Genomic DNA, 16,114 nt, shown 5'->3' with positions numbered 1-16,114 from the left:
CTCCTCCGCTGGGCTCTGCGGACGCCTCGGCCCGCCTGGATGGAGCCGCAAGGCGGCGGAAGAGCAGGAGGCTCCGCAGCCGGGAGCGCGGCACTGGCACTGACCCGTCCGGCGGGAGCCGCTGCGGCGGAGACTGCGGAGGGGCCCGCGCTGGCCGCCCCGTGAGCGCCCGGAGCCTCGCCGTCGCCTCGCCGGGCTCCATGAGCAAGGGCTGCGCCCGGCCGCGGCCATGGCTCCGCTCCCCGCGTACCTCGGCCCGGCGGCCATGCTGGTGCTGGTCAGCTGCGACCTGTGCCTCGTGCGCGCAAGTAAGTGCCGGGGCTCCGTGCGGGGCGGGAGGCGGGAGAGAAAAGGCCCCCGGGGGTCAGGATCGGCGCCTGAGACCAGCGCGCTCTCCACACGCGCGCATCCGCTTCGACCCCCAGCGCAGGCCCGGCAGGTCGTCTCTCGGGGCGCTGGCCTTGGTGCTGAACCCGGGCTGCCCCGCACCCCGACGAAGGCCGTCGGAGGGCGAGGGAGGGGGTGGGAAAGGCGGGGGTCTCTTTGGCCCCAGCTCTGCCCTGCCCTGCTCGGCTGCGTCAGTGGCCGCCCATATCCCGCGGAAGCAGCCGGATCGGGGCAGCAGCGCCGCGGCCAAGGCAGGCTCGGGCCCCTATCGAAGCACCTTGTTCCTGGCAGCCGCGAGAGGAACCCCGGCCAATTTCATTAGAGTAAAAGCCTGGCTCCAGGGAAGGCCGCGGCTGCCAGCTGGCCTCGCTTGGGTGAGAAGGAGCCTCTGCCCACCTCTCCGGCCTCCGCCTCCTCTCCGGCAGTGGCAAAGGTCTCCTGGCAGGGGGCACCTCCTGGCACCCTGCGGCCACTCCGCTGCCCTTGGCCCAGGAGGAGAAGGTGACTCTGGCCCATTCTGACGCCTGACGTCCCCAAACCACCCCACGCACGGTCACGATCCCCTCAATTTGGCCTGCTTTGCCCGGAATCCGGCCAAAAACCGGCGCGGCTGCTTTACTTCCAGCTGCCCAAGACAAGAGGCCCGACTCTCCCTCGCTTGGAAGAGGACACCTTTTGACCTCTTTCCACCCACCCGGGCCTTACACGCCGGCTTCCACCCCCCAGACTTCCCTACTTGGTGGGGTCCGTCTTTTTAATACATAATAGCTGACTTTGAGCCGAGGCCCCTAGGACTTTTAAGTGCAGCTTGCAAGGAAAGTAGGTGGTGTCAGCAGCTGCTATTCCCCGGGGAGTCTGAAACCAGGCAGGTACGCGAGGGGGGACCTATTGCCAGTCAAGCCCGCAGAGTTCCAAGAAATACATTTATTCGTTTAACGGTCAGATAGAGGGACATCCTGCTTCTTGCCTGGTGCCCTCAAAACAGCAGAAGTTTCTCAAATGAACGGCTTAAAATACAACTGCAGGAGCAGAAGGAGATCCTTGGAGGGTTCATTGCCTCCCCTCACTCTCCACCCCTGGGTCTCCTCTGGCGAGGTAGCTGGAGGTAGGGAGTGGCCCTGGGGCCGAGGTCAGGAAAGGGCTGCCCAGCCAGAGCAGGAGGCAACCTGCTGCCTCTCCCCCCCCCAAAGAAAGGGGGCCTCTGTGGCTGAAGGGGGGCACAGCCAGGGGACCAAGCGGAGTTCAGGGCGCGCCAATTTGCCAGGAATCTGAGGAAACGGAAGGGCGCAACTGTGACAGCCGAGCGCCACTAGCGGGGAGGTCAGCTGGAAGAGAAAGCGAACTGCGGAGTCCAAATGTGAAAAGCTCTCGGAGGAGGAGAAGCCTCGGAAGGAGCAGGTGTTTCTGCGGGATGGAGGGTCTTTCCTTGTGTCAAGGCTCCCTACAGCTCTCTCTCCCCCCCAGCCACTCTCCCTGTTTCCCCTTGGAGAGTACTATACTGTACAACCTTTCGCCCTTCCGAGTAAAAGATGAATAAGGAGGCACAGTGAACGTGGAGCTATAAATAAGAAAATAAAATATGCTGGAACAATATTTTTCAGACAATTCTTAATTGATCTTCGGAACTCACTGACCCGGTATTATAAACTCCTGAAAGGAATGTTCCTGTGTCCACCAGCAGGTCGTTCCACCACCATTGTCCAGTTTTTATTCTTCAGCTCGCAGTCAGAATCTCGGGCCTAGGGAGCCCCTTCCATCATGATGTTCAGTCCATTTTTCAACACAAATAAAGCGTCCTGGGCTCATAACCTTTAATCGGCTCTGCCTGGGTCTCGTTTCTATCTGTACTCACCACTTTTAGAGGGAAAATGGCTTTAGTTTTCAGATTAAGTTCTTTTTGTTTGTTTTGTTTTGTTTTAAACTAAAGCTCAAAGCAGCTTGCACGAAAGCACTGCATTGCAAGATGATAACTCTTAGCCCTAAAATTACACCTTCAGTATAACAGCATCAAGGACGCTGCCGCTGCCTTCCAGGCCCTGCTCCCCTCAGTCTCTAGGGGTGCTAAATCCCCTGGAAAGGCCGCTGCTCCCTGGACAGAGTCCTCCCCGCAGCAGCACCAACTTGTGCCAGCCACCAGGAGGGAGGAGAAACCCGGAGGCGGAGATGGAAGGGACCCCTGGGGTCATCCAGTCCAGCCCAGCCACCCGTGACCCTTCCATCCCTGCTTGCCTCACAGATCGACCACCGCCGCCCGTCAACGTCACCGTCACCCAGCTCAAGGCCAACTCCGCGATGGTCTCGTGGGATGTCCCGGAAGGGGACGTCGTCATCGGCTACGCCATCTTGCAACAGGTGAGGCTGGAGGAGGAGGAGGAGGCAGGTGAGGCGGGGGGCGCACCACTCCTCTGTCCCGCAGCCCCACTGCCCCCTTGCTTCTCATTTTCCCACTGGGGCGGGATCCCCCCTCTCCCCAACCCCTTTTTCAGCCAAGGGGGGCTATGTTCTCCTCCCTCCCTCTCTCTGCCCTCACCCGCTCTGACGGCCTCCCCCCCCCCCCCTTCCCGGCAGCGGCAGGACGGGCAGATGCAGCGCTTCATCCGGGAGGTGAACACGACGACGCGGGCGTGCGTGCTCTGGGACCTGGCCGAAGATGCCGACTATGTCATCCAGGTGCAAAGCATCGGCCTGCACGGCGAGAGCCAAGCCAGCAAGAGGGTCCACTTCCGCACCCTGAAGCAGAGTGACCGCCTGCCGTCCAACAGCTCCAGTCAGGGTAGGCGAGGCGCCCCGGGGGGCCTTTCCCCTCTCCCACCCCACCACCGCCCCTTGGAGCCTCTCTGACCGGCTGGGCGCCCCTGTCCCCCTCCAGCGCCGTCTGTCTCCCCCCAGTCAGTCCCGGGTCTCCTCCGGGGGCCAGGAAGCTCCGTCGTGCCTCCGTCCTTGGGCAGGTGGGGCCCCCTCAGTGACCTGTGGGCAGCCCAGACGCAGGGGCCGGCGGGACCCTGCCCAGCCGGCGGGACCCTGCCCAGCCGGCGGCTGCTCTCCCCTCCTTTCTCTTGCCTCGCCCGACGGGGCGTCCCTCCCTCCCGAAGCACAACCCTCTCTCTCTCTCTCTCTCGGCAGGAGACATCACCATGGAGGGGCTGGACAAGGAGCGGCAGCTGCAGACGGGCGAGATCGTCATCATCGTGGCTGTGCTGTTCATGTGGGCAGGTGAGGCGGGTGGGAAGCTCCCTTGGGCCTCGTCCAGCACGCTCTCATTATGTTCCTTCCGGGTGTGTGAGTATCCCACTAGCCCTGGCTCGGAGTTTGTCTCTTGGTGCACAGCCAAAGTTCCTTCTTCTTTCCTGCATGTTTTGGCTACCGTTTTTTGCACGGAAGGGCCACGCCTGACAGCCTTGCGCAGCCAAATGAAGCATCCCGTTGAACGCGGCTCCGTCAGAAGAGCCCAGCCCCAGCAGCTGGATCAGGCCCAAGCGAGCGGGAGCACCTCAAAGCGGCTACCCAGTTTGCAAGCAGGACCTGAGCAAAGCGCAGCCTTTCCTCCTCGCCGCTTGTATGTGCAGTGCAGAGGGGCCGGATGCTTATGGTGGGGGCGCACCCACAGTTCCCGATGGGCAGTTGCCACCTGGGTTAGGGTTTTGACGAGCATTGTGCAGAAGCAACAGCTCTGAGAGGATAAAATAGCTGTGAATCTGAAGAGTCCCCGGATCAAGGAGATGCGCGGGAGATTGGGTAGAAATGCTTATTTCGGGGCGCAGGGCCGAATGAACGCGTCGCGAGCTCCTTTTTCTGACTGAGCTGTGTTGAACTTTTGCGCAAATAAAAGATTGGGAACCAACCAGCCACTAACTCCAGCATGTCAAAATGGGGGGGGGGGGAGAGAGACCCTTGCACGATGGAGGCCCCCTCGTCAGCCTTCCTTCCTCCTTGCTTCCGCAGCGGTGATCGCCCTCTTCTGCAAGCAATACGACATCATCAAGGACAACGACTCCAACAACAACAAGGAGAAGAGCAAGCCTGCCTCGGAGCACAGCACGCCCGAGCGGCCCACCGGGGGTCTCCTCCGCAGCAAGGTGGGGGGGTTAGGGTTTCGGAAGGGGAGCAGCGGGAGCTTGGCTCAGCCCACCATTGCCGGGGAGGAGGGCTAGGGCGCGGAGCTCGACGGCGGGCAGCCCAGTCCGAGACAGCGGGACTGGGAGCTGCTGCCCAGTCCTCGGGGCTCTCGGCGGCTGGAGCGGGTATGTGCCGCCGCGCCGCCACCGCCTCCTTCTCCTCGGAATGCTGGTTGCGCGGCTGAAGCAAAAGCGCGGGGCAAGCGCCGGGGAAGCCGCCTTTGGCCGATCACGAAGAGCGCTCTTCGTCGGGGGGGGGGAAGGGCGCCGGAACCGGACCCACCCAGGGCGGGTTGCCATCTTGCAAGGGAAAATGGCATGTGGGGACTTTGGACACGCATTTTTCGAAGGAGCGAAGGTGCCGGGCGGCTCTCTAGGGCAATGGGGGCGACGTAGTTGAGGTGCGGGGGGGGCACAGCCTGGCCAAGAGGGAGTGGGAGGGGTCTGAGCCCCCAACAGCTCTGGGGGTCGTGCTCGCTCCCACGACCCTCTCTCTCCCTTTTCCAGAAGATGAAATCGCCCTCTGTCAACATCATCGAGGTGTAGCTGAAACTCTCGGGACCTCAGTGGCCTCGGCGCTGCCACCTCCGCCGCGGCCTCCTGCTTCCCTGCATGCAAAGAGTTCCTGCTTCTTCTCGCCCCAGGAGGAGAAGACCTGCATGGAGCCCGCCGGGGCCAAAGTGCATGCGGAACACCGGCCTCACCCTCTCGCCCAACCCTCCTCTCTGGGGCCACCGCCAACTGAGAGCGCAGCAGTAGCGGCACCCACCGGGCAGGCCAGCGCCACCCACCGCTACCATCAGAAGAGCCTCGTGGCGGAGCTGAAGGCGCGACCTCGCCCAGCCCCAGGCCCTCCCCGCAGCTTCACCATGGAAACTCTGGACTGGGCCCTGAGCGGGGCCACCACCCAGAAGACCATGCTGGGCAGACTTTGTCGCCCCCATGCCTTCCCACCTGCCCCCTCCCACCTAAGTTATAGGGTTCCTGCCAGCTGCCCTTGGCTTCCTCTTGGGGAGGTACCAGCTGTGTGCCAACTGCCTTTGCCCTCCACCTCCAGGCAAAGCCCACCTCCACCTTCTTCCTTCTCAGCAAAATCAGGAGGGTTCCCTTCCCACCCGGCAGCTGGAGAACTGCCACGCACCATCTCTCTCTGGCCACATCCAGGAGGAGCACCCAGCACCGCCTTCCAGGAATCCAGCTCTTCCGGCCTGAAGGCTCAGCTCAGAGCGTTGTGTTGGGAGAGGCGGGTGGCCTTTCAGTCCAGGCAAAGAGAGAAGAGCTTGCAGCCCCATCTGCCTATTTCCCTTCAGCTGTGGGGCTGAGAGCAACTCAGGGCCCTTTGCCTGGAGGTCAAGCCACCCCACCCCACCCTTCCCTCAGGACAGGCAGCTCTCCGCCTCCCCAGCTGGGCAGCAAAAGGCCCCCTTCTGCCTCCCTGCTGCTCCACTCCCCCCCCCACTAGAGAACCTACTTTAACAAGTGAAGACCCTCGCAGGCTCCCCCCCCCCTTGCACAGCAAAGAGCGATGGTGGGGGACTGTGGAATCCCCTGCTTGCCCAGCTTGCCGCCCCACAGAAGGGCATCTCCCCAGGCCCACTTGGCTTGCTTCTCCCCCCCCCCCCTTAAGAAGGGCCTGCCTGGTACAGCTCACCCAGAGAGCTCTGGAAGTGGCTTCAAGGTGGTGCCAGAATGGCAAGCCCCAGGCAGGTGAGCCAGGAATCCCAGTCCAGGAAGGAGACGGAAGGTGCTATGCCCCCCCCCACTGTGTGCCAGTTGGGCTCACCCAGAGCTAGCCAGCTGTGCCACTTGCTGCCCCCTTTCCCCCATGGGCTGAGGCCTCTGCCAGGAAAGACACCCAAGTACAACAACAGTAGAAATGGTTTATTTCCCTTTAGAAAAGGACATTAAAAACTAGTCTTTTTGCTACAAAGCTGTGATTTGGCAGTGATGAGCAGCTGGTGGGGAGGGGAGGGGAGGGGAGGGGAGGGGACTGCCTTCCCACCCAAGCTGGGCGGCAGGGCAGGGTGGGGGGCAGCAGAGGGAAGGATTTATCTACACTCGGGAATCTGAATGCTGCCCCACCCCCAATGTTCAGGCCTCAAGAGCACCATGAGGAGGCCTGGTGCACCCACCCGCAAGACTCAGGCTGCCCCACCCAGCAGAAGAGGGCCTGGGGCTGAGGATCCCCGCTGAGTGCCCCACAGGGTGCTGTTGGGGTTCCCCAGGCCAGCAGGGTGAGGGGTCCAAGGCAGGCTAGACCAGGTTCCCGGGGTGGGGGGCAGCTGGTCCTTGATGGGTGACAGACAAGGGGCAGCTGAGGCTGTGCTGGAGATGAGCAGCGAAGACACGGTGAGTGGCAGAGAAAGAAGCGGAGAAGAAGCAGCCTCAGAAAAATGTCCCCGGAGGAAGGCAGCTGCTGGGGGGGCTGCAGCCCCAGGCCGCCACTGACTGGAAGCGGGCAACTGGGGAGCCCCCAAATGCAAGCCCCCCCACACCTGAAACACACAAGGGCATCAAGAGGAAGGAAAGAGACAGCGAGAGAGAGAGAGAGAAACCTACAAATGGAAGAGTCCGTGTGAAAATGCAAGGGACCCCCTCCAGCTCCCCTGGAAGAAGGGAAATGAAAAGCCTTCAAAGGGATTCCCCCACCCCTTCATCCCAAGCAAAGGTCGAGGGCAGGGCCATGCTGGGGGGGGGGTCAGTGGTTACCTGTGGTGGGGCGGCCCCTCTCCTCTACGCGGCTTGGGGCAGAGAAAAGACAAAGATCAGAGCAGCAGCAGCAGCAGCCCTTCAATGTGTCCCCCCAGAAACAGAAAACCCACACCTCTGACTGCCTTGCCCCCCCAGCAAACAGGGGACCTTGACGCAGCCATCAGGCCCCTACCCAGAGAAGGCTTCGTTGAGATCTTCTTCTTCCTCCTCCTCCTCGTCCTCCTCCTCTTCCTCCTAGGGCCAGAGAAAGCCAGATGGCTGCCAGGCCCCTCGAGAGAGAGCAGGCAGCCCCACTGACGTACAAAGGTTGGGGTTGGTGAGGGCGGGAGTCTCTTGGCCATGAGAGCCAAGGGGGCCTGGCAGTGGGGCAGCAGGCCACTCTCAATACCCTACCTCAAAGTTGGTCTTGAAGGGGGGGCTGCCAAGGGGTGACCTGCCAGGCGGGCGGGTGCTTTCCACAGAGGGGCACAGCGGACTCAGAGAGGGCTTCTTCTCCCCCTGCCCTTCCCTGGAGCCTGGTGGAGAAAAAACGGGCAGAGGCTGAAACACCCAAGACCCCCTGCGCCCCCCTCCCTTTCCCACCTGCTGGAGCCTCAGAGGCAAGAGGCATTCACATCCTCGACATGAAGACCCCCTCCTGTGCCCCTCACCACCCCACAACCTCGGAAAAAGAAGGGTGCCCCCGGGGTGGGTGGCAACAGAGCCACCAAGGAAGCCAGGCGGGAGCAGGTGACGGGTCTGGCATAGGGATGGCAAGGGGCACGGCCACCATCCATACCTGCCTGCGCAGCCTCCCAGAGATCCAGGGCCACCTGGAAGGCCTGAGCCACCGTCAAAGTCACAGCCTGGGCCTGCATGGGAGACACGAGGCAAGAGAAGGCAACCAGGGCAGCTGGCGAGGCAGCGCCCGGCAAAGGGCCCTGGGAGGGAGGTGGGGGAGCAGAGGGGCCAAGGCACTGAGGTCAACCAGCGAGCAACCCCCACCCCAAAAGAGCAGCGCAGGACCCAGCCCTCCCCAGGGGGTGAACGCAGGCAGCGCTTACGATCTTCTTCTTGGGCGACAGAAAGGCATGGCACTCAAGGGCACCGCTCTGGGAGTTCTGCGCCACGTAGGCAAAGACTTTGTTCTGCAGCTTGTCTGTGGTGCAATAGGAAATCCTGAAAGAGGGTGGGAGAGGAGGCAGCGCTCGGCATCCCCACACATCAAGCGCCCCGGCAGGTCAAGAGCAGAAGGGTCTCGGGACGGGGCAGCAGCTGCGTTGGGACAGAGGGGGCTTTGCCCAGATGTACCAGGGGAGGTGCCCATGGGAGATGGGCATGTTACTGGGCATGCAGGACTAAGGCGGAGACGCAGCACAATGAGAGCATTTTGCCCCAGTAGTGGATTACAGAAACAGGGAGAGCAGAAAATGTCCCTGTCCTGCAGGCAGCAGAAGCTGGAACTGGGGAGCAGCCCCTCCACACACACACACACCGCCCCAGGGAGCAGGGAGGGAGCAGGATGGGGCTCCCCAGCAAACCACGTCCCCCAGTACAGCAGGAGACGCCTGTGGGCTGCCCCTCCCTTGGTTTCCCCCAGTGCCCAACTGGGTGCATGTCTGCTTGCTTTTTATGCAAGGGGAAATGGCTGCTCACAGCCCAGCCAGCCGGCCCAGTGGGCAAGTCCTCAGCCAGGCAGCTGTGCTGAAAGGGGCTCAGGCAGGCAGCTCCCTGGTCTCCAACAGCCCTACCTTGCAGGAGTGTCCTCACTCACCCACCTGTAGATGGAGATGGTCTCAATGGTCTCCTTGGTCTCAGCGTCTTGCAGAGAGAGGCCTCGTGGGGAGACAGTCAAGATCACCTTCCGAAATTTCTTGGGCCCCACCCGAGCCTGAGGAGTGAAGGGAGAGATTGGGAAAGAGGCCTCCTGGATAATCACAGAAGACCCCCTAGCCCAGCCCTCAGTTCCTAACAGGCTTCCAAGAAGCCCACCCCTCCTCTGCACCCATTTTTGGCACCCAGAGAATTCCCACTGGGAGGCATCTCCATCTTCTTCTCCACAGATTTGTCCAATCCCCTTTCCAAGACAGTTCTAGGCTGATGCTCATCATCACACCTGGAGGCAGCATGTCATGATAAAACCCTTTTCTCCATATCAGGAAGCCCCAGATGCAGTAAGGTTTCTTCCAATCCCTGCATCATTTGGGCTGCCCTTTATTCTGGCTCTACAGTAGCTTATTTTCTTAGGCTGGGAAATCTCCACCAAGATCCGCAGCCAGTGGCTCCTGAAACCAGCCACCGCGGCATCAGCAGTGAGTCTGTCTGAGGGGAAGAAGACCTTCAGTGAGACCCTCAGCAAGCAGCCAACTTTCACAGTTTTCTCAATGGCAACATCCTATCAGCCAATCACCCATTCCCACCACCCTTCTGAGTAATACCCCTCCCCAAGCTTTGACTAGACATAAGGGTCTGGTGACTTCTGTTTCAGTGGATCTGAAGAAGTGTGCATGCACACGAAAGCTCATACGAATGACAAACTTAGTTGATCTCTAAGGTGCTACTGGAAGGAATTTTTTATCCCCCCCCCCCCAGCTTTTTCTGAGCTACTTCCAAACATATTAGCTGCAATGTTCTGTATGTAGGTCTGCCCTTAAAAGGAGCTTGATGGGTTGACAGTTTTGTCTGGCACCAAACGATCCAAGCACGTGACTCCTCCAATCTTGTCCCAGATTCCCTGGTTACTGTTGATCATGTCCGAGGCTCAATTGAAAGCAGAAGTAGAAAACCCCAGAAAGCGGATGCCCCAAAGGGAAACCCAAGAGCAAGATTTCCAGCAACTGGACAGCCCTCTCCTCCCCTCAACCCAGAGTCTCCCAAACTTGGGTCTCCAGCTGTCTTTAGGCTACAGCTCCCATCCTCCCTAGCTAGCTGGGTCAGTGGTCTGGGATGGTGGGAGTTGTAGTCCAAAAGGGAAACCCCGGTTGGTGGCTATCCCCGCCTCCTGCGGAAGGGAGTCCCGCGGTTTGCGTCTCCCTTTCGCCTCCTACCGTGGCGAGGATCCGGTGGATGGCGGCGCTGGCCATGTCCTCCCCCTTGGGCTTCTCCACCAGCGTCATGCCCAGGTACTTGAGGCCGAAGCCCATCCCCTCCAGCAGCGGCTCTCGCATGTCGGACCACGACTCCGGCAGCTCTGCAGAGAGGGGGGGAGGGAGGGAGGCGCGGAAGCCCCGTCAGACCACCGGGGAGGAGGAGCAGGGCGGAGACAGCCCCGAGAGACCCCTCCGCGGCCGGCCGGGGGTTTCGGAGGTGCCGCGAGGCAGCCTCCTCCTCCGGAGCAGCGCCGGACCCCCCGACCCCTCCGAGTCCCACGTGGGGCTCCCGTGGCGGGGGGAGGGGCGCCGCCGTCTCCTGGCAACGGCCGCCCCGGGAGGGAGGGAGGGAGGGACTCACGGTGACGGCGGAGGCGGGCGACGCCCAGGCGGTGTCGGGCGAGGCTGGGGCTCCGCAGCACGGCACGGCCCGCCGCCCGCAGCGCCTCCATCGGGAAGGGACGGGACGGGACGGACGGACAGAGGGAGGGAGGGAGGGAGAGGCTCCGAGATGCCGCCGCCTGCCTCCTCTTCCTCCTCGGCTGGGCGAGGGCGCATGCGCGGCCAGCAGCCCTCTTTTCCCTCCCCCGCCTGGCCACCCACAGAGATAGGAACGTGCAGAGAGATCGAGGAAGTGAGAGTTGCCGGGAGGACTCGGAGGAGAACTCCGCCCGGCACAAACAGCTCCTCCTACACGAACCCGGAAATCCCTATCCAGATGGTGACGGGCGCCACTCTGCACTTTAGTTGATCTTTGTGCCTTGGCGCGCCCTTCCTCCTTTCTCGCCGCGCGGCGCTGGCGACGTCATCAGTGGCGGCCTCCTTCCCGGGGCGGTTGCTGGGGCAACGGGCGGAGACGCCGCGCGGCCTGCGGGGACGGGAGGGCGATGCAGCTGCGCCACGTCCGGACTCTGCTCACCCCGCAGGTGGGAGCCGCCCGCCCCGGTCCCACCAGCAGCGACCCTCGCGGGGACCCCTGGGCCTCAGCCTCCGGGGGCGACCTAGAGAGAAGGCCGGGCCAAGCGGGGAAGCGGGTCCCGTGGCGGGGGGGGGGGCGGGGGAGGATCGGGGGGGCGCAGAGTCCCGGATCCGCCGTGCGGGGCCCTTTTGGTGGCGGCGCCTGCCGTGGCTGGTCCGGCGTCGTTGAGCCTCGACATCTTTCTCCCCTTCCTCCTCCTCCCAGGATGGGGCCGCCAAGGTCACGTGCATGGCGTGGGCCCCCAACAACGCCAAGTTCGCCGTCTGCACCGTGGACCGCGTGGTCCTCCTCTACGACGAGCACGGCGAGCGACGGGACAAGTTCTCCACCAAGCCCACCGACCCCAAGGTAGCCCAGCCAGCGCCGCTCCCCGCGACTCAGGCTCCGGGGCCCTGCTCAGTCCCAAGGGGAGCTGCCATCGGAGCCTGGCCCCTGGGGGACATGGCTCTGACAGCTGAGCCTTTTTCTCAGCCCCGGTCGTTGTTGGGGGGGGTGACCCCCAGAGCCTCTGGAGAACAGGTTCCACCTCAAGCCCATTGAGGAAAGAGACACACAGAGCAGGTGACTTGTCCTAAGCCAAGGTGGCCCCCCCCCCAAATGTGGCTGAACTGCATCGTCCCCCACCACTGGTTGTGCCACCTGAGGCTGGTGGCAGTGTGGAGTCCAGCAACACTTGGAGGGCAAGGGCTGCTCCCCACCCCTGACCTCAAGAAGGGGCTGCTGCAGAGCCTGTGGGTTCAGTCTTGAGGCCCAGGGGGTGGAGGAAGAGACAAGCAGCCCTGGTTGCCAGCTCTGGGCTCCTTTGGGAGGTAGGACAGAAATGGCATTTTTTAGAAAATGCTTCTAGTGGAAGTAATTCAGCTGATAAGCAACACCAGGAGAAAAGTGTTTAATGGCACTGGAGCTATTGGGTCTTCCTGTATCTGGAGCCGGCCAAAAGACAAAACTCTCATTGGGCAACACAAAACTGGGGGACGAAGGTGTTGATGCCTCCCAGCCGTCAGGTCAAGAGCTGCTCCTGAACTCAGCTTGCCACACGTGGGTGCTCTCAGCTGCCCGGACCCTCTGCTGGAGGGGGCAGAATGAACCTCCCAAACCCTCCCAATCCCAGGGATACTTCAGTGACAGATGAGGGCAGTAGCAAGCAAACTTGCAAAGCAACTTAAACCAAATACGCACGACTACTCACTGTTGCAACGATGGCAAATGAGTCTGTGGAATCTCAGAATGGGTCCTCACTCCCGCCTTTATCCCTGTGTCCTCTGTCCCTGTGGTGTAGTGTGGTGTAGTGGTTGACTTGTAATCTGGTGAACCAGGTTCGCGTCTCTGCTCCTCCACATGCAGCTGCTGGGTGGCCTTGGGCTAGTCACACTTCTCTGAAGTCTCTCATCCCCACTCACCTCACAGAGTGTTTGTTGTGGGGGAGGAAGGGAAAGGAGAATGTTAGCCGCTTTGAGACTCCTTTGGGTAGTGATAAAGCGGGATATCAAATCCAAACTCTTCCTCTTCCCCTAGTATGGCAGGAAGAGCTATGTGGTGAAAGGCATGGCATTCTCCCCAGATTCCACAAAGATTGCAATTGGGCAGACGGACAACATAATTTTCGTCTACAAGATTGGGGAGGAATGGTAAGAGTCGTTGCATGGAGTGAGGAGACCCATCTGGGGTGGCCCCTTTCCCCACTGCTTTCCATTCCTTTTCCATCCCAAGAGGATGGAAGAATCCAGCATTCTGCTCTCACAGTGGCCTTTTATGTTGGGTCCTTCCTGCCACAAGGACAGCTGCCTGCACTCATAGCCCAGGTGGCTATTGGGGATGAAGGCTTGCTTTTCTCTCTGGAGCCTGACTTGCTATGGGGCAGAGTTGAGGGGCTCAGTGCTCTTTACTGCTAGATGCTCTGCATTATCTGATCCAGTGGGATGCCTTAGCAGCCCTGTGACATGTTTCCTGGAACCACAGTGTTCCTTGAGGATGACTCTCTCTCTCTGTTTGCTCTTCTTCAGGGGAGACAAGAAGGTGATCTGCAACAAATTCATTCAGACGGTAAGACCCAGCAGCCAGCCTCCATGTGCCTGCGGAGACCCTCAAGGCTGCTGTTGGGGCCCCCTCACCTCCAGGTTTATATTTCTGGGCAGTTGGGAGCTATCAAACTCCAGGAGATGTGCTCAGTGGCTGCAGGGTGGTTCCCGGTTACCGAAAACATGAGCCTTTCACCCAAGAACTCACCAACAGGGTTGCAGATAAAGCTCAGTCCAGACAGGCCAAGCACAGAGAACCAGTCTTGGTCCCAACATGATCCAGAGACAAAGGCTCGTCTCTCTTCTCTCCTGTCCTCCCTTTTTCTGCTGAGCAGGACCCCCACTCTCTTGTGGTGCTGGAGGGGAGGGGGCAGCATCAAAAGGGCTCTGTGAGAGAAGCCTCCTCTTCCAGACTCCTCCTCTTCGCGGCTCCTCCTCCTTGAGCAGCCCATCAGAGGTGGAGCTGGGCCTCCTCCCTGCCTGCTTTCCTCCTCCTGACCCCCTTCTTTGCCCTGTTCCCCACCAGAGCGCTGTGACATGCTTGCTGTGGCCGGAGGAAAACACCATTGTCTTTGGGCTTGTTGAAGGCAAGGTAGGAGTGACCTGGCCAGCGGTCTTCCACCTCTTAGCTCTTGGAGTCAGAAAGAGCCTGCCTGGAGCCTCCTGCAGAGGAGTCCCTCCATCTGGCCCTGACGCCTCCTGGGGCCCCGTCTTCTCCCTAGCTTGTTGCCCTGGAGGGAGTGTGGGGTTTCTGGAGGTGCCTCTCTTCTCCCTTTGCTCCCTTGCGCATCAAAGGCTGCCGGGCTGACCAGACTTGTCTCTCTGGAAGGTTCGCCTGGCCAACACCAAGACCAACAAATCATCCACCATCTATGGGACAGACTCCTACGTCGTCTCCTTGGCCTCCAAGTGAGTGTGGGAGGGTGAGGAAGCCCCAAGGGGGAGCCCTGAGCCCCCCCCCCCGCTGGAGCTCCCTGATGACCTCCTTTTGTCTTCCTTCTGCTACTGCCGCACAGCATCTCAGGGAAGGGAATCCTCTCTGGACATGCAGACGGAACCATCGTGCGCTACTTCTTTGACGATGAAGGTTCTGGGGAGTCACAGGTGCAGGCAGGCTTTCTTCTCCCCGGAGCCCCTTTCCTCAGCCAGACCAGGCCTGCACGGAGACCAGGGCAGGGGGGATCATAGAATTATAGAGAGAGAGGGACCCCAAGGGTCATCTAGGCCACCCTCCTGTAATGCACAATATGCACCCAATCTCTGCTTAAGAACCTCCAGTTAAGGAGACTGGTCACAGTGGCTGCCTCTGAGGCATGGAAGGGCCCCAGGGAGCACCTTCGGTTTGGGGAGGTGTTGGTGAGAGGGGAGAATTCTTCCCAAGCAGCCATTCTGCCAAGGTGGGTGGAGGGGCTGCTTTCGACAGGGAGCAGTGGCTCTCACACTCATTTCAAAGCCCTTGTGTGCTCTTTGCTTGCACCAAGCCCTCAGATAGCCCTTTAAATGAAGCGGGGGGAGATCAGTCCCAGCAAGGCTGCCCCCGCCACCCTCCAGCAATGCCTACTATAACATGGAAGTCTTTCCTGCCTTCCTGGTTTCCCACCTGCAGCTAGTGGTCCAGTGCAGGCCTCCCCTGGCATTCAGAGAAGCACAACGTCAGGTGTTGCACCCCCACCCCCTTGCTGTGCTATGTGGGGAGAGCAGAGAGTTTGCCGCTGCCCGGGGTTCTCACCAGGAGGAGCAGATCAGGGTGGGAAGGGGTTCCTGCTTTCTCTCTCTCCGGCTTTTCATTGCTCACTCTTTCTTGCTCCTGGTGCCTGGACAGGGCAAGCTGGTGATCCACCCCTGCCCCCCCTACGCCATGGCCTGGGCCTCCAACAGCATTGTGGCCGCTGGCTGCGACAAGAAGATGGTGGCTTACGGGAAGGAGGGCCACGTCATCCAGACCTTTGACTACAGCCGGGACTCTTCGGAGAAGGAGTTCACGGTGGCGGCCGCCAGCCCGGGGGGCCAGTCTGTGGTCATCGGCAGCTTTGACAGGTGCGGCTCAGCCAGAGCAGAGGGCCGGGGCGGGGAATGGGCACTGCGCTGTTCCCTCTCGGACCCTCACTGCCTGCCCCCTTGATTTCCCCAGGCTGAGGGTGCTGAACTGGAGCCCCCGCCGGAGTGCCTGGGAGGAAGCCAAGCCCAAGGAGATCCCTCACCTCTACACCATCACTGCCTTGGCCTGGAAGCGGGATGGCTCACGGCTCTGCGCGGTGGGTGGGTGGGTGGGGCAGGGCGCCTTCTCTGCCGTATCATGCCTGCAGGGCATCTTGGGTTGGCGGGCAGGGAGGGTCTGGGGTTGTGGGCTGAAAAGGCTTTTGTTTCTGCAGGGCACCCTCTGTGGCGGAGTGGAGCAGTTTGACTGCTGCCTGCGCAGGAGCATTTACAAAAACAAGTTTGAAATGACTTACGTGGGGCCTAGCCAGGTATGTGTTGCGGTCAGAGGGTAGGGACCTCTGGCTGCAGTGGTGGGCTCTGGCCATGGACTGTGGGGTGGAAGAAGAGGGAGGGGGCTGCTGGAGGGAGGGCAGGTTGCCCAGAGGAAGGCCTGTCCTGCTCTTTTTACTCCTTGCTGCTCTTACTCAGGATAGGTAAGAAATAGAAAGAAGATTCCACCTAAACATTAGGAAGAACTTCCTGACAGTAAGAGCTGTTCGGCAGTGGAATTTGCTGCCAAGGAGTGTGGTGGAGTTTCCTTCTTTGCAGGTCTTTAAGCAGAGGCTTGACAGGCATATGTCAAGAATGCTTTGATGGTGTTTCCTGCTTGGCAAGGGGGTTGGACTGGATGGCCCT

At 60.9% G+C, this 16,114-nt stretch overlaps 3 protein-coding genes across 3 annotated transcripts in view; 2 read left to right on the top strand and 1 right to left on the bottom strand.

Moving 5' to 3' along the window:
- Nucleotides 1–2,397: 2,397 nt before the first annotated feature.
- FNDC4 (fibronectin type III domain containing 4) lies at nucleotides 2,398–5,148 on the top strand. Its single transcript, XM_035110650.2, has 5 exons — nucleotides 2,398–2,739; nucleotides 2,956–3,160; nucleotides 3,511–3,600; nucleotides 4,330–4,463; nucleotides 5,010–5,148. The coding sequence occupies exons 1-5, from the start codon at nucleotides 2,551–2,553 to the stop codon at nucleotides 5,046–5,048; spliced, it is 657 nt and encodes a 218-aa protein (XP_034966541.2). The 5' UTR covers nucleotides 2,398–2,550; the 3' UTR covers nucleotides 5,049–5,148.
- Nucleotides 5,149–6,033: 885 nt separating this feature from the next.
- LOC118083092 (low density lipoprotein receptor adapter protein 1) lies at nucleotides 6,034–10,804 on the bottom strand. The gene is made up of 9 exons (XM_060273262.1): nucleotides 10,644–10,804; nucleotides 10,241–10,383; nucleotides 8,972–9,084; nucleotides 8,258–8,372; nucleotides 7,993–8,065; nucleotides 7,608–7,729; nucleotides 7,387–7,448; nucleotides 7,212–7,243; nucleotides 6,034–6,997 (listed from the first exon to the last, which is right to left on the bottom strand). Exons 1-9 carry the CDS (start codon nucleotides 10,732–10,734, stop codon nucleotides 6,888–6,890), a joined length of 861 nt encoding a protein of 286 aa, XP_060129245.1. The 5' UTR covers nucleotides 10,735–10,804; the 3' UTR covers nucleotides 6,034–6,887.
- A 299-nt stretch (nucleotides 10,805–11,103) lies between these two features.
- IFT172 (intraflagellar transport 172) overlaps nucleotides 11,104–16,114 on the top strand; it is a 22,234-nt gene continuing 17,223 nt past the window's right edge. The window contains exons 1-10 of the mRNA XM_035110796.2: nucleotides 11,104–11,208; nucleotides 11,466–11,609; nucleotides 12,777–12,889; nucleotides 13,265–13,304; nucleotides 13,806–13,871; nucleotides 14,109–14,188; nucleotides 14,296–14,383; nucleotides 15,102–15,316; nucleotides 15,411–15,534; nucleotides 15,652–15,747. Of these exons, the coding sequence (XP_034966687.1) occupies nucleotides 11,170–11,208; nucleotides 11,466–11,609; nucleotides 12,777–12,889; nucleotides 13,265–13,304; nucleotides 13,806–13,871; nucleotides 14,109–14,188; nucleotides 14,296–14,383; nucleotides 15,102–15,316; nucleotides 15,411–15,534; nucleotides 15,652–15,747 (1,005 nt within the window). The 5' untranslated portion in view covers nucleotides 11,104–11,169. The remainder of the gene's footprint in view (nucleotides 11,209–11,465; nucleotides 11,610–12,776; nucleotides 12,890–13,264; nucleotides 13,305–13,805; nucleotides 13,872–14,108; nucleotides 14,189–14,295; nucleotides 14,384–15,101; nucleotides 15,317–15,410; nucleotides 15,535–15,651; nucleotides 15,748–16,114) is intronic.

Source organism: Zootoca vivipara, chromosome 3 (assembly GCF_963506605.1).
Source record: "Zootoca vivipara chromosome 3, rZooViv1.1, whole genome shotgun sequence".
Taxonomy (NCBI): Eukaryota; Metazoa; Chordata; class Lepidosauria; order Squamata; family Lacertidae; genus Zootoca; species Zootoca vivipara.
Note: the sequence above shows the minus strand (reverse complement) of the source record. Positions and strands in the feature narration are given on the sequence as shown.